The sequence below is a fragment of the Lactuca serriola genome, chromosome 5, assembly GCF_051521515.1.
Source record: "Lactuca serriola cultivar US96UC23 chromosome 5, Lser_US96UC23_V15, whole genome shotgun sequence".
Classification (NCBI taxonomy): Eukaryota; Viridiplantae; Streptophyta; class Magnoliopsida; order Asterales; family Asteraceae; genus Lactuca; species Lactuca serriola.
In genome coordinates, this window is record NC_136412.1 from 289,191,911 (window position 1) to 289,208,480 (window position 16,570).

The 16,570-nt window shown below is 32.4% G+C and overlaps 1 protein-coding gene across 1 annotated transcript; it reads right to left on the reverse strand.

Annotated features, from left to right (window-relative positions):
- Positions 1–1,570: 1,570 nt before the first annotated feature.
- On the reverse strand, positions 1,571–6,936 carry LOC145054606 (uncharacterized). The gene is made up of 13 exons (XM_079002837.1): positions 6,359–6,936; positions 5,731–5,883; positions 5,435–5,647; positions 5,263–5,352; positions 5,045–5,161; positions 4,698–4,967; positions 4,435–4,594; positions 3,623–3,700; positions 3,404–3,504; positions 3,147–3,317; positions 2,339–2,413; positions 2,140–2,244; positions 1,571–2,053 (listed from the first exon to the last, which is right to left on the reverse strand). Exons 1-13 carry the CDS (start codon positions 6,749–6,751, stop codon positions 1,727–1,729), a joined length of 2,253 nt encoding a protein of 750 aa, XP_078858963.1. The 5' UTR covers positions 6,752–6,936; the 3' UTR covers positions 1,571–1,726.
- Positions 6,937–16,570: the final 9,634 nt, after the last annotated feature.

The window sequence follows — 16,570 nt, forward strand, 5'->3', positions numbered from 1 at the left end:
AATTAAGAAGCCACTTTTAAGGTACTATTTACAAGAGTAAGTATAGGCTACACTTATGTGGTTTTCAAATTATAAAAGTGCGGTATATGATATGTTAAATGATTTGAAAGATATATGGATAATTGATTTTGTTAAACTCTATATAAAGAGTGAAGTAGAGATTGAATGATAAATATTTTGAAATGAATTGAAAGGATAAAATTATGATCAAAGATTTATGAGTTATGTTGGAAAATGTATATGTTTGATATAAGAAATGTTTTATACTATGCAAATTGCTATGATTTATTTTGAAAGCATGGCATTGTGTGTGATTAAGTCTTGAAAATAAAAGTGTGATCATGCATGTTGAACGAATTACATAGTAATAGTAAAGATATGTAAAAGATGGCTAGCTCGGTTCGCAAGGGGACTAATGAGACTCTGCCAGGAGAGTACTTCCCGTCGTGAAGTAGGAGTCTCGGATAATAGAGTCATACCAGGATGATTTGTTCTCTTAATGTGGCTCGTACCTGAGATCACATGATGTGATCGGGTCCGCATCGAACCTAAGATATAAAAGGGTAGAACATCCCAAAATGTAAGGAAAATGAACAATGAAATAGGACGGAATCTATAACTTTGCATTGTGTGAGTACATGCATTTCATAATTATTAAATTGTTTAAAGTTTATGAAAGTGATATTTTTATCATATGTTGTAAATATTTTGAGTCTAAACTCATATTACTCATGAGAGATTATTGTCTTAGATATGTTTTATTTAAATGTGATGTATTCTAAGTTCAGATATGAAGTATTAGAAGATTGTGTATGTACTAATAGCAGTGAACTCTTAAAGAAAAAGTGGACATAGCTTTTGACATTCTATACTTAGACTACTAATTGATTAAAGAAAAAGTTAGCAGGAACATAAGTGGCACATGCTATATAATACAAATCATAATAAGATGTGATATGTGTGAATTGTGATAGCAAATATAGTTTCTATTAGTAGTGTGAAAAAAGACTTATGTTGTAAGTAAAAGTAATCAATGAACAAAAACGTATGTACCTTAATGTTAATAGCACCCGGGGCCTAAAACTGATCACTCAAAACCTGATTAATTGAAATTTTTATAAATTTAATACGGATGAAAGTTACAGCAAGCTTAAACTTATGATCATACTAAATAAAGAAGAAATTATACATCTTAAACTTATGATCATACCTAAAAGAAGGCTAGAAGTGCTCGACAAAAAGACCAAAAAATATAAAAGTTAGAGAAAACTTGGCTATTAAATCTGTTTATAAGTTTCATTCAAGACAACCCTTAGCATGTTACTAATAGAACTTTTTCACAACTTTCATAAATAAAATCCAGTATACTTGGTTTAAGGATATATATTAGTTGAATGAGGGTTTTTGTTTGTCTGAAGTATCTATTATAAGATTGTTCCTGGATAATCAGCTAATTAGTGTATACCAAATGATCTAAGCAACCATATTTTACGTTTCTTTAACATTTTAAAAAAAAATTAGAGCATAATTGTTGTACCAAAAAGTAACAATCACATAAATACACAATATCTATGCCAACGACTAAACACCTTAAATATACCATGTTAGAATTCAATAACTTAAATGTAACAAACCATAATAACAATTATTTCCATCACAATATGCTTTAAAATATAGAACCCCCCACACACACACACACACATCTTTACATACACACACCCACACATTAATCACCTCCACAGCACATCTCACAACACGCAAAGCACCCTAAAAACGCCAATGCACCACACAGCTGTGTCACAACAATCGCACATTGATCATTCATCTTTGAACAAACATTAATGCAGCACAAACAACAGCACTTCCCACACAGATTCACACAGCAGTTTCCTGCTGCTCTCACAAGCATTTCCGCTTGATCCGGTAGCTTCGGTTCATAGCCAGGTGGCGTGTTCTCATTCGTCGCCACCAAATCCCCATACCCCACTCCCAAATGCTGCAACATTTTTATTATTTCCGTTTTTTCCACCACTTCTGTTTTCTGCGCCTTTCCCTGTAACAATTTGTAATTTTCAGAAATTTAATTCTTAATTCCTTTTTTTTTGTGAAAGTTAAGGTAAATAAATAGTAAATAGTTACGTGTTTGACGCTGGATGACGTGGCGTGCTTTTCTTGGACCGTTTCTAACAAGACCATTCGTGTATGCTCGCTCACAACACCTGTCTGCATGCTGATTTTTGCTACCTATATTTTTTTTTTAAATATAAGAAAATATAATATGATTAGATGTGATGTGTTTAAAATTTAGATGCAAGATTTAATTGATGTTACTACTGACCTTCTCCTCGAGCTTTTTATCTTGTGAAAACCATGCTTGTGTCGTGTATTGTTCAACTTGTTGCTTTGCCAGAATCTAGTAGTAAGCATTGAATTATATTATTATATAATTATATATTTTAGGGTTAATGCCATAAAAACCCTCAAGTTTTCAGGTTTTTGTCGGTTTTGCCCATAGTTGAATTTTATGTCCGTTTTTACCCTCATATTTTCCAAAAAATGTTCGGTTTTACCCTTTTGTGTTTCAGGTTACCATTATATTAACTTCGTAAAAAAAACCCTTAAGTTTACAGTTTTTTACGTTTTTACCCTTAAGTTTATAATTTTTTACGCTTTTACCTCAAGTATTTTTTTTCTTCATATTATACGTATTCATGTAGAAAAATCGTATTTATATACGAAAATAATGTTAAATTATATATATATATATATATATATATATATATATATATATATATATATATAAAATAATACAATATTTAATTAAACATTTTTTTCATGTATAAATACGATTTTCTTACATGAATACGTATAATATGAAGAAAAAAAAATACATGAGGTAAAAGCGTAAAAACTTATAAACTTAAGGGTAAAAACGTAAAAAACTGTAAACTTAAGGGTTTTTTTACGAAGTTAATATAATGGTAACCTGAAACACAAAAGGGTAAAACCGAACATTTTTTGGAAAATATGAGGGTAAAAACGGACATAAAATTCAATTATGGGCAAAACCGACAAAAACCTGAAAGCTTGAGGGTTTTTATGGCATTAACCCTATATTTTATATATTTTTTTAAGAAGAGCTATACCTTGTCAAGGGGTATGTCCTTTGACCTTTGGACCTTTAGGTCAACAGTGAAGGAACTCATATCTGTAAAAAGTCCTTTGACTTTTAGCATGTCTGGAAATCCACCTCTGTAACTCCCGAATATGATCAAAGGCCCTTCAGAACAAATGTCTGGAATAACTGAAGGATAAACCTGAAGAAAAAAAAGATAAAAACTAAAATAAGATTTTTTTTCAAATTGAATAAAGTGAAATAAAAAGATATTGTGTGAAATTATACCTCAAGGGAATCAAGATCATCTAGACCATCGATTGCAATGTTTAATAACACTGTAGATGCAGCTCTAGAAAACAATATGTCCATTTGAGCTTCAATCAAATCTGATTAAATAGACATTAAGCAAAAAAAAAAAAAACATTAGTAACTGAGTAATATTCTTCAATTCAAGAAAAAATTTTAAATATATGTTTTCCTTTATGTTGAAGAAATAAAGATTACCTGCATCAGATGCAAATGCATAATGGCCTCTTCCAATCATTGCAAGCATTCTCAAGAAATACTGATTGCAGAATGAACCTACAGTGAAATATAATAATAATAAGGTAATTTATCTTTTGTTTTATTTTAATTAGAATTGTTAATTTGAATGCTTTAATAACTATTACTACATTTCTGACGACAGAAATTTACAATGTAAGTATGTTTTTACAGTAAATTCTAAAACATGACATATTTTCATAAAGATTAACTTTTTAAAATATGGTTTATTTCATGATGTTAAAATTTGTATAATGTGTCATGGTATCTAAACTTTCAAATATGATTATTTTTGTGACAATCAATTTTTTTAAAACAACAAAATTTTACGTACAACTTGTTTCATGATGATAATTTTTAAAAATATGATCATATTTTCAATGGAAATCTATTGAAAAGTCCTTATGTTTTGACCTCATTAACGATTTAGTCCTTATCTTTTTTTTTAGACAATTAAGTCCCAAAAACGGGCAATTGTTTGCATTTTGACAAAATATGAGGATTTTTTCACAAATAAATCAAAATATAAGGATCTTTTTTAAAATATATTATTTTTAATTTTTTAATGATATCTTATTCTCAGTATATTTTTTCTGTCTAACGAATTGTATTATCTTACATCAACCTTATGGTATTTTCTTTGTTTGACAAAATATCTATTAAGGAAACAGTTTTTTTTTTCTTTTAAATATAACCGTTTTATAATATTTCTAACGCATTATATTATTTTATATGATAATATAAGATCAAAAAAGATTAAAAAAAATCATTACCTATACCAAACGTATAAATGCGAGGACACAAATCTGATCCTTCATTTCTTAGTTTCTTCATCATAACTTCACAAATTGTTCTCTCATTTTCCACAGCTCCATCTGTTATAAAGAAAATGATAGGAACAGAATGCTTGCTTCCAGATAACATCTCTACAGCCTGACAAAACATATAACCACAATAAACAAAAAGTACCTTTTTTTTATTTATGTTACATAAAAAATTGAAACATCTTTTAATTAAAATTCAAAAAGAAAATAACCTTATCAAGAGCAATTGACATATTTGTCCCACCACCTGGAATAAAATTCATCCCAATCCACTCATTAGCATTGTCAAGAGCTTCCTTAGTTGCCAACTCCAAAGTTGATGAAAACAAAAAAGTCTGATCATTAAATGCCATTATACTAAATGAGTCCTTTTGATCAAGTTTTGATAATGCTGTAACAATTGCACTTTTTGTAGCTTCAATTGTCCTTCCCTTCATACTTCCACTTATATCAACAACAAAAAGCACTTCCTTCTTCATAGCCTATCATGTGAAAACAGAAAGAATTAGCATATTCAAGTAAAATGAATCCTTTTTTATAATTTAATGTTAAAAGAAACCTTTTTGCTGTGATCAGGTCCTGGAAATAAGTACAAAGAAAACATCTCCTTTTGGTCAACACTGAGAGAAGATGGAGATTGCAAAAAGACACCACCAAATGCACTACTTGTAGGAACCTAAAACATTAAAAAAAAATAATAATAAAATAAAATAAAATAAAATAACTTTTTAAGCTCTTATGATTTATCTCATCAAAGTAAATGTTCAAGAATCTTACTGAGTATGTAAACTCAAAATCATTCCTTGACCAAGAAAGAACATCTGCTTCATATAAAAACTCGAGTTTCCCTACTTCACGTTTTTTCTCCTGAAATGAAGCAAAGTTTATCACTTGGTTATTATGGGAATAGTGATAAATTATGGAGAATGAAGGCTGATGAAAGGTAAACCTTTAATGGATGACTGTTTGTCTTACACACAACTTCTGTACCCAAGCCAATGTTGACATTCAGTTGTATTTTTTCTTTTTTTGAGAGTTTCTTTCCAGCAGGAGTTACATACTCTGGGAAACTGAAAGGAACTTCCAATTTGAAATCCCCATTTTTATAGCTTAGTTTCTGGGACCATTTTACTTTGAATGAAAGATTTGAGCCACCATCAACCTGGAGAAGATTCATGGAAGTCAGACTAAGTTTGACTTTTACAAATGATAAGAAAATCATGAGAGGTGGTTGCAGATTATAACCTGTGGTATTGTCAAGGTAAAAATGTCAGGTTTCAGAAAGCCTCCATCTTCAGGTTTGGCTAAAGTTTGTGTTTCCCCCTTTTCATCCATGACAACTAGTTGTGTTTTATATGATTTGTTGGTTACTTCAACCTCTACACCTAGAATTGAACCCTGTTAGCCAAATGATGCTTAAATTACTTTAGGACAACAGATAAACTCCAAAATAAAAATCCCAATTCATTTCTTTAACTATAGCATCTTGTTACTCCTTTAAATTGCATGTCTTGTTCCAAGGTTTTCAGAATAAAAAGGATACCGGAGATACCATATGAGCTTAACTGAAAGATGTAGAGAGCTTTTACGGGTTCGAAAGGCTAGAGATACGAAGTATTCATGTTAAATATGAATTGAAACTATAGGGCTTCTTTTCATGTATAGAAAACATGGAAGGTGAGAGATCACAGGCTATGTTCTTCCTAATTTCTTAGTAAAATTGTCCGAAATTTTTATATCTAACATTCCGACAACTTATTTTTTCGAATTATAGGGTAGAGCTATATATGCAAATAACAATTTCAAGCACAAAAAGTAGTGCCTTCTTTTATGAGTCTGTAAATGAGAATAAATTTGAAATTTCATGGAGTACCTCTAATCCCATCGGAACAGCGAGACGACAATCACACTTGGCACTCCCCATAACACAATGAATTCGCCATGAACCAGTCATCGTGACAAAGGCTGTGTCTAGATAACAATCAACCTCAATACCGATCCCGTTCATCTGAAGCGGAATCAACGCCGGCGGATCGCACCTGCCGTGCACGTGCGGCTGATAACTTGGGACGTCAGGGTTATCAACGATCCCTGGATTGGATATCACCGCGTAAACCATAGGCGACACCGGGTATAACAATCTCGTAGCTCTCCCCATCGCAATGATAGGCTTCGGCGGCGCCACCGATCTGTCTTTGCCAAAGTATATACGTTTCGACAGCCTTAAGCCGTCTTCAACGCCGCTCGTAAAGTCATCACCGGACATGTTGAATTTTTTATGACTCTCAGGTCAACTGAAAGACGAATTTTGGAAGAATAGGGTTTTGGAGTGGAGGCGTAACGGCGAGGTTTTGGTTTTCCTTCAATGGAGTCGCCGACGTTTTGGTAATGATTTCGGAGGAAATGAATGGTGCCTGATATCTAACGGTCCTCAGACGACGAAACAGCTATCACCTTTGGGTTTAGGGCCCCGTCCACTTTTAGAATCAGAATTTGATTTTTTAGGTGAATTTACAAAAATTCCCCTCAACTATTTATAAGTATTCACTTTTTGCCCTTAAAGAATCAATTACAAACTTTTTATCCTAAAAAAGTAAAAAACAATGATTCTTTTTTTTTTGTTACGTCAACAATCAACAATCAGAATCAGATAAAAGTTGACCAAATTAAACTCTAGGTAGTGGCAGATACAGACTATTTTAGTAGGGATGTCCCTCATATTTCAAGCGGGTGCACATAATAGAAAAAATTAAAAAAAATAAATAAATTTTTTTTACACTACAAGCCGGAAATTAAGTAGTTGCTCGGGACCCCCAATTCCCCACATAGGTCCGCCAATGACTCTAGGCTATAACAGTAGTTACGTTGTCATGTATGTTTAATTGAATAGTTTAACTATTTAATTACATAGTTTGAATTTTGAATTCGTTTAATAATTATAATTATTTTATGATATTTAACAAATTTAAATATAAAAGTTATAAAATATTGGTTCCTAATATTATGGTACGTTTAAAATGTCTAGGAATAGATACAAAAGGTACTAAAAATACATTAGGACTAAATGTAAGTTATTACCAAGAGACATCTAAAAATAATATATTTAGGATCAAGTAAAATAAGTCATAAATAAAAACAAAATTAAAGGACAATAGCTGATGTTCGTGAATAATTGAGGGGGTAGAATGTATCATTTATTTGATTAAAGTGCAGTAACGTGAAATCCACCCTGGCAATTAACTTGTATCAGTTGCCCCGTGCCGTCCTCCGGCCGGAGAGATGTTTGGACGGTTGGGTAGTGTTTTCCTATTATTTTTATTTTTTTATTCCTTACATAAAACAGTTAAAATAAGATAAGTATTTAAAAGGTTATAATCAAATTTTTTATTATAAAGATAAATATTAAAGTACAATTTTAATCGACTAATATAGGTGTAAATGAGTATACAACATATTATAAATCAAAACAAAAAGGAATGTGTTGTTTGTTTTTGCGAAACAAGAGTTCATGAAATCTACGGACCACCTCTGCAACTCTAGGTGGAACAAACAGCTGCAACCTATAATAATAAGTATGTTTGTTTTTTAACATCTGTAGACTGTTGCAGTAAACTGAAATTTAAATAAACTAATTTTATAAACTGAAAATAGTTTTCAACACCAAAAATTTAATAATTCTAGTCTTAAAACATTGAAAGAATACTAAAAAACATGTAAAAAACAAAAATATAAAACTTTTAAAAAAAATCTTAAAAAATATAAAAAAAGTTATTAGTTTTATTCTAGAAAAAACTAATTTTAAAAAACATAAAAAAAGAAAATAAAAAAATTTAGAAAGTATTGCAAACGATGTCTACAAAATTCGTAAAAAATTACACACGTTATAAAAGATACAACTGAAACTGAAAATATTATTAACAGAAACAGTAAAAAAAATTAAAAAAATCAAAGTTTTTTTTTTAAAATCAAGTTAAAAAATAGTAGAAACTATAAAAAAAATGTATCAAATCCGTAAATAAAAATTTTAAAAAATCAAAGTTTTAAAAAAAAGTTTAAAAAAAAAAGGTTATACCAAAATTATAGACAAAAGTCAAAAACACTTGGAAAAATGAAAGCTGAAGAGGTTTGAATAGACAAGTCAAGTGTTACGCCGCACAGAACACGCGCAGAGGTTTTGTGGTCTGAAGTCTTCCAAAAAACAAACTGTTGCGAGAGAGTAAGTGTTATGCGTATGCTGCGCCGCGTAGCAAAAAGTGGTTTGAAGAGTTTTTTGAAAAAAATAAACGGCATCAAAGTCGTATATAATGACGAATACAACAACAACAAAAACAAAAAAAAAAAAAAAAAAAAAAAAAAAAAAAAAAAAAAAAACTCATCATTTATTCGTGTTTACTTATGCATGTATATCTCATGCAAAAGGAGACATTTTTTTTCATATCACTGTAAGGCTAGTGGAAATGGATGTATTAATTTGAAATAAATATTAACAAAACAAAATAATCTAAATACAACCCATATAGATATTTGCAAAGGGTGTTGATATTTCCACTGTTAATTCTTGCTTCTTCCACAGAAATTTACGTTAATTGTCAATTATGCGCATTTATATTAAAGATAAAAGATATGTTCTATACCGGATTAAGTTAATATCTTGTAAATTGTCTTATTTTCCCTACAAGTAGCGCCCCTTAAATGATATAGGCTAATTTTATTTTTTCATCTTTGTCATTTGTTTACACCAATATTAAAAGATCTATATTTGTTTTAATACATAATTATCTTTTAGTTTTTTTGATTATTTTTATACTATCATCTTTATTTTTGAAGAGGGATTATAAAATCAAAAAATATTATTTTTCTAACGAGCATTCTATAGAAAAAAGAATCAACATATTACAACTTCAAATAAATGTATATAAAATCAAAAAATATTCTTTTTAATCTTTGTCGTTATTTACACTAATATTATTTCTTTTGTCCAAATTAAAAAAATATATTATCTTTTTAAGTCATTATCTCTTTTAACGAAAAATTACAACTTCAAACTAACATATATAAAATCGCAAATATATTATTGTCCAATAAAAATATTCAGACCGATTGCATATCAATTTTTCTTCTTCAATCATTCATCTTTAACATACTCTCCAACAATAAGAAATCAGTTATATGTCGGATTAGTAATTTAAATATTTTTATTGGACAATATTTTATTTGTGATTTAATATATATTAATTTGAAGTTGTATTTATTTTGTTAAGTGATTGGATGTGTAATTATCTAATTAATATATTTATCAAAAAATGATTAGAAAATCTTTTTATTCAAATGAGGGTGGATTTACTTCTTAAAAGGAATTAGGTACTAGAACTAGAAAAATTAAATATAAAATGACTCCGCGATGTAAAGAATAACAAAGAAGAAAAAATAAAAAAATAAAAAAATAAAAAGAAAAGCTAGTTCAGATCGTTTAAATGAGTCGCAAATATAGGGAAAAAAATAGTTTACAAGTTTTAATGTTAATTAAAAATGGTAAGTAAGAATCAGCCGCTATTAAAATGGTTAATTAGACAAGGGTAAAACTGGAAATATATATGAATTTAAGTGGATGGATTAATAGTTGCAGTGGAAGAATCAGCCTCCATTTGCAAAAGTCAGTTTTCGAAAGACCATAAACATTATTGACAAAAAATTGCTACAATATAAACACGTTTTATTTTCATTTGGAAGTATCATTTACGGTTTTTGTTGCTCATGATTATCTTATTATTATAAAAATATAAATTACCATTCTTAATAATATTATCAATTACAAATTAGAAAAAAATTGAATATATAATATGAATTAAAGTTACCTTCATATATATTATCAATTACAAATTAGAAAAAAAATGAATATATAATATGTTGAGGCAAAATGTTTGCAGTCTGCAGACCATATCTGTAGACCTCTGCAGTAGAAGAGGTGGACCAAACGTCTGCAGTCTGAAAAAAAAAAAACTGTTTATTTTTTTAACATCCGCGGGCTACTAAAATAAACTGAAATATGAATAAACTGATTTTTTTTAAACTTCAAAGTGATTTTTTAATATTTTTATGACTTTGTTATAAATAATTAACGAATCTATATCAACTTTTATGTATTCTTGTATAAAAAATAAAAATAAAAATGGTATGAATTAACATATATATTTGATAAAAACCAACAACTTTGTTTGCAAAGTTATAACTAAATATTATAATTAGTGATCAAAGACTTTGATACAGATGGAAATAAACTTCGATTTTTTCAATTAAATCCATTAAAAATGTACCATAAATATTTTCTCGAGAAATTGACGATACTATATTAAATAATGTTTTACAAAATTTGGCAAAAAAATATAAGAATATATTATGTTTTTTTTCATATTTATATAAACAACTTCAACGACTATTATTGTAATAAATCTTTATTTATAAATTTGTCAAAAACATCATGTTTGTATCGTCGAACGTTTTTTTTTAAGTTTTGTAATTTTTTTTCAAATTGTTTATCATTAATAAAGTTGGAAAAATATAAATTAAAAAAAACTTAAAAAAATAAAGATATATTTGTTTTTTTAGGCTAGAAGATGTCTGAAGATGTTAGAAGACTCTGATCCACATCTACGCTAAAAAGAAGGTGTGCATACATTTTTAGGTCTGCAGTCTTAAAAAAAAACAAACAGTCTGCGAAGGTTAATGTCTGCGCGTGGTTTGCGCGGCGCAGACAGAAGAGGTCACACAGATCTACAGATAAAAAACAAATATTACCTTAATAAAGAGTTATCTTTAGTTAATAAATAAAAATCATTGGGCCTATTAGTATTAGTTTACTGACATTTGAATAAAGAGGGCTAGTAGCATTTTTGGGTTTATGAATTATATAAGTGGGCTAAGATACATGAACACACTAAATTGTTGGTGGAGGCAATGCATCTGGCAGCCCCTGTACTCCCTCCGTCATTGGTGTTAGAAGTGTTACCACTCCTTTTAACTTAACAAGTAAGGACGGATACAAAATACAAAATGAATACAAGAAGATGAACTAAGACTAACTTAACAAGTAAGGACGGATACAAAATACAAAATGAATACAAGAAGATGAACTAAGACTAAAATGAGTGGTCATCTTCTTGTATTCATTTTGTATTTTGTATCCGTCCTTACTTGTTAAGTTAAAAGGAGTGGTAACACTTCTAACACCTTGTCATGTCAGCTTTTTGAGTGACATTTTTTTTCATTTAACATATAATCTTAACATTTGGTAGGGAATGGTAACACTCATAGCACTCCAATTTTTTTTCCTAATTTAATTTAATTACTTTATTTTAATAAACAAACATTTATTTTAATATTACACAAACATTTTTTTTATTTACTTAATATCACGTAAAGTAATTACCTTTTGTTTATCTTTCTTGAAAACATAACTTCAAATTTGTTCAAAATTTTACTAAATTTATTTTGTTTCGCATCTTTTTCTTGAACAATTTCTACTTCTTCATGACCTTCTCTTAATTTCTCTAACCTATTTTCCATTTTCCAAAAAAATAAATTCACATAATGGAAAATAAATCTCAATCTTTAGTTTCTATTCAATATTATCTAATATTAACACACCCATTAGATGGAATCATAATTTGAGGATAATCTTAGGGATATTTGCAGGAAATAGCATGAAATGGTTTGGTCTAAACTACATCATATGACCTAAACCCAAAATCTAAAACATAGAAATTGATAGTTATGGAAACAAAATAGGGGGTTTTCAGCAATCAATAGGAAAGAAGTGATGGGAACAACCAAATGGAGCGAAAGGAGCAGACAAAAGAATAACAGGCCACAAAGTGACCCGCAGCGGCGACGGAAGTTGTGGAGCTTTATCCTGCCGCTGCAAAAAGCCTGGAAAGCGGTGGTGGTACGGTGGTGTTTTAAATCAAGAAGAAGAAGAAGAAGAAGATGCTAACCCTTTTAAGTATTGTGGCAAAAACCAAAACCTCATATCATAAATGGAATTCAGTCAAAGAATTGAGAACCAATCGACAGCAAACCTCTCTGTCTCTCTCTCTCTCACACACACACTAGTTCATTGGCGAAATGTTCTTAGTGAGGCTCTTAGCATAACTTGGGGGTGGTGTAGCGAGTTGCTAGCGAGGGTAGCGGCGAGGCTTAGTGTAACGTCCGGGTTTCAGGGCTAAGCATTTTTAACAATGTAATAGTCTAGGTCAACTATTGTAACTCATTTTGAAGTAATAAAGATGAAATATTTGAGTATTATGTGAATTATGTGTATTTACGTGCTTATTATTTAATTATAAATGTATAATTAATAAAGAATACAAATAAGCGTCAAACTTAAAGTGTGAAATAAGCCCGATATCTCTACATAAAGTTGTAGTGGTCGAAACAAGGATTTCGGGGATATAAAGAACACCGAAATCCGAGTTATAACGAAGAAGTTATGACCCGTCGAAGTTTCGCGACGGAACCGGCACGATACCGGGAAGCATAAATAGTGAATTTACGATAGAGCGAGATTTAGCCTTAGCGCTCTAAATGAAAGTTGTAGAATATGTTAAACTAAGGACATTGACAAAAAGAACGCCCAAATCTGACTTCGTATGAAGAAGTTATGATTTTTTGAAGTTTCGGATTAACAGTGTACAGCCCGAAATTCGAATATTAGATCGAGTGATTTTTAGCCGACACGACCTAAACGAGAATCGAATATCTCGTTAAGAGTAGCATAATGAGAAAAAGATGGGCGCAAACGGACGTCGGATGAAGAAGTTATGAGGATTTAACGGACCAATCTTGTCCCGGCCTGTTAATAATATAAAATTTAAAATAGAGTCAAAATTAGCCGATGAAGTCTAAATGAAAGTTGTAAAGTACGTTTCCACCTTCGCGTGGATATAAAGAACGTCAAAGACGGAGCTCGTATGCGAAAGTTATGATTTTTAGAAGTCAAGAAGGAAAATTGCGAACTGAGATGACGTGGCCAAATCTCAGTCGTTGCTTGCTGACCAAGGCTTCGCTTTGGATCTTGACGCGTCACCCTCGCTATTACGCCCCGCGTACGAAGAAGTTACTCCCCGCGTAACTTCGGTTTGATCCTTCCGAGATGAGTGCGAGACAGTTGGCTTCAGCTGGCATCCCTATCCGAGGAGTACGCCCTGCATACCCTCGGTACGCCCAGCGTAATCCGAGGCTTCGCGCCTATAAATAGCTGCGAGGGCTGCCTCCATTTTCACACCATTTCTCATTCTCTTTATAAAATCTTTCTCTCTCTAGCTCCTCTAAACCCCGCTAAGCCCTAGATAAAACCCCTAGCTCCCGAGGGAAGCCCCAAGGCTAAGAGTCTTTCGGTTTCGAAACGCTGCTCCAATTAAGTTCCAGTTTTCGTTAAAATCCACTGTAAGTGAGCTACGCTTACGCAATTTTTAATATAGCTTTCAAATAATTATAGGAATGTTATTAGGTCCTTAAAAAAATTGTTTGGGCTGTTATTATGAGTTATATTGAGTGTTATTAACGCTTATATAATAATAATAATAGTCAGACTAATTAATTTGTCGCGGTTATCGTTAGACTAAACCTAGTGGTATTGGTACTAGGTTTTATCGAAGGAAAATTGTTTTGAGAGTATCGAAGCGCTGTCCGAGTGCTGAGTCACCACCTTTCAGGTGAGTGCGTAGTTACTTTCAGCTTACACATAGATATGAAGTATTTTATATAAATTACGTGCTATGTGTGCATATTACCTGAATACTTGCTATCTATGCTGGATGAACGTTTTTATACATGTTTTCAATGATTTAAACTGTATATGTATTTTATATCTACGAAAATGTTGGGGTAAAACATGGGTAGATGTAATAGGTGACGTGTGATAAAATGATGAGAGGCCTCGATGTTGATGTTGTTGATTCTGTCATTTAGCGGAGTATAGATGACGACCACGGACTCTTCTAGACAGTCCAGTGGAACACTAGCAAGCTCGCAACCTGTAGGTGTTTGTGAACGATGTGTTCACCGGTGTACTCCATCCCCCACATGGTTGCCTTTAGGACATTTATTGTTGAGGAATCCCCTTAGCAGTAGTGTCCATCCCGATGATGATCCTTAGGCTAGGTCCCTTATGATAGGTGTTCAGGGACGTAAAGTGAGGATAACGGGAACGAGTAATCGGGTTATTGTTGATTGATGAAATTAATAAACTTATTTATTGTGGGTTGAGAACCCTATGTGCTCACCAGGCTCCCAAGCCTGACCCACTCAGTTTCTTGTATTACAGGTAGTGGCGCATGAGCATAGATGTGATGTTTTGGGATGAGGGATTATGGATATAGGCCTGTAGATACGAAATAATGTAGTAAGGCTTATATTGTATTGTTTATGCTTTTGATCTGTATCAAACATGACATCCCAAGTCTTTTAATGAACTACATTTCCTTGGAAATGCTTTTGATAAATCTTTATCATATTTTGTTTTGGGACAAATTCCGCAACACTTTTATTTAAAATGTTACTCTGATTTTCAAACAAAGCATAAACAAAATCGGTCTTTTCTGGCCGTAAAAATGGGGATGTCACAGTTGGTATCAGAGCATTAGTTTAAGCGAACTAGGAAGTTTTAGGATTTCTAGACTTAAACTTAGAATGATAAGCGATGATTGTGAGGTGTGAGCACTAGCTTATTTTAGGAATTGTGCCTAAAATGCTTTTATGTACTAAATGCTTTGTGCATGATATGTTGTTATTTGTTCGAATCTATGGTCTGTTGCCGACTGGATCTGGAAAACTTATGTGTTTAGGATTCTAAACATACGACTACGATATTAGAACTAGCATGTAAACGTTTCAGAGTGATAAGGACTATTTAAACGTCTATCTTAAATAAAGATCTAAATTCACCTTATTCGGTGTATAGATCAAGATGGCAAGGACCCGTAGCGGAAACGTGAATGCAAATGGGAACAGAAACCAACCCCCAGTGATTGAGCAAATACCGGTTGTGGAAGCCGCTGCTGAGCCAATAACGATGGCCGGAGTACAAGCGATGATCCAGGCAATGTTGGATCGTCAAATGGAGGAAACCAGACATTTGTTCCAGCAAAATCGAGAGGAAGCGACTATTCAGATCGAATAGCTCGAGTTGAACGAAGGGCAGACTGAGGAAGGAAACTACAGTGGGACTATTGGTCAAGCCAACCCACCGATAGTTAGGCAAAACCACCAGGATGGAGGAAATGACGGACGTGGATGCAAATACAAGGATTTCATGGCATCCAAACCACCTAGTCTATCTGGAAGCCCGATGCCGGTGGAAGTCATGAACTGAATCTCTGAGATGGAGACGATGTTTGAGAGTTGCGAGTGTAGCAATAGGCAGAAGACCGCTCTCGCGGTTCCTCTATTGAAATCTGGAGTACTAAGCTGGTGGAAGCTACTAGCTGATTCAATGCCCAAAGGTGAAGCAAGCAAGATGTCCTGGGAGGATTTTCTGGTACAGTTGAAGATGCAATACTGCTCTGAGCAGGATCTTCTGGAGATCAACAACGAGTTCCAGAATCTGAAGAAGGGAAAAATGAGCGTTACTGAATACGCTGCAAGCTTTACTGAGAAAATGAAGCTTATTCCTCACCTCGTCCCAACTGAACTCTCCAAGGTTAACAAATTTGCCCTCGGATTACCAGCGGACTTTGGTCCAATGGTCAAGCAAAATACCACTCTGAAAGCCTCCATCTGGGCTGCTAAAAATGTGGAGACCCAGATACGAGAGAAGGGTCTGGAGAGAGCGGAAGTGGGAGAGAAAAGGAAATTTGACGGATCCTCGAGGTCCGGTAAGAAGGGTAGATTCTCGAAGTCTGGTTCGAGAGGAGGAGGATCAGAAGCGAAGTGGTGTGACAAGTGCAAGAAAAAGCACTCTAGGAAGTGTGACAGAGGGGTCACTTGTTTCAAGTGTGGAAAGCCTGGGCACTATGCCAACGAATGCACGTTCACCAAGAAGGTCTGTTATGAGTGCAACGAGGAGGGGCACATTTCAAAGGATTGCCCG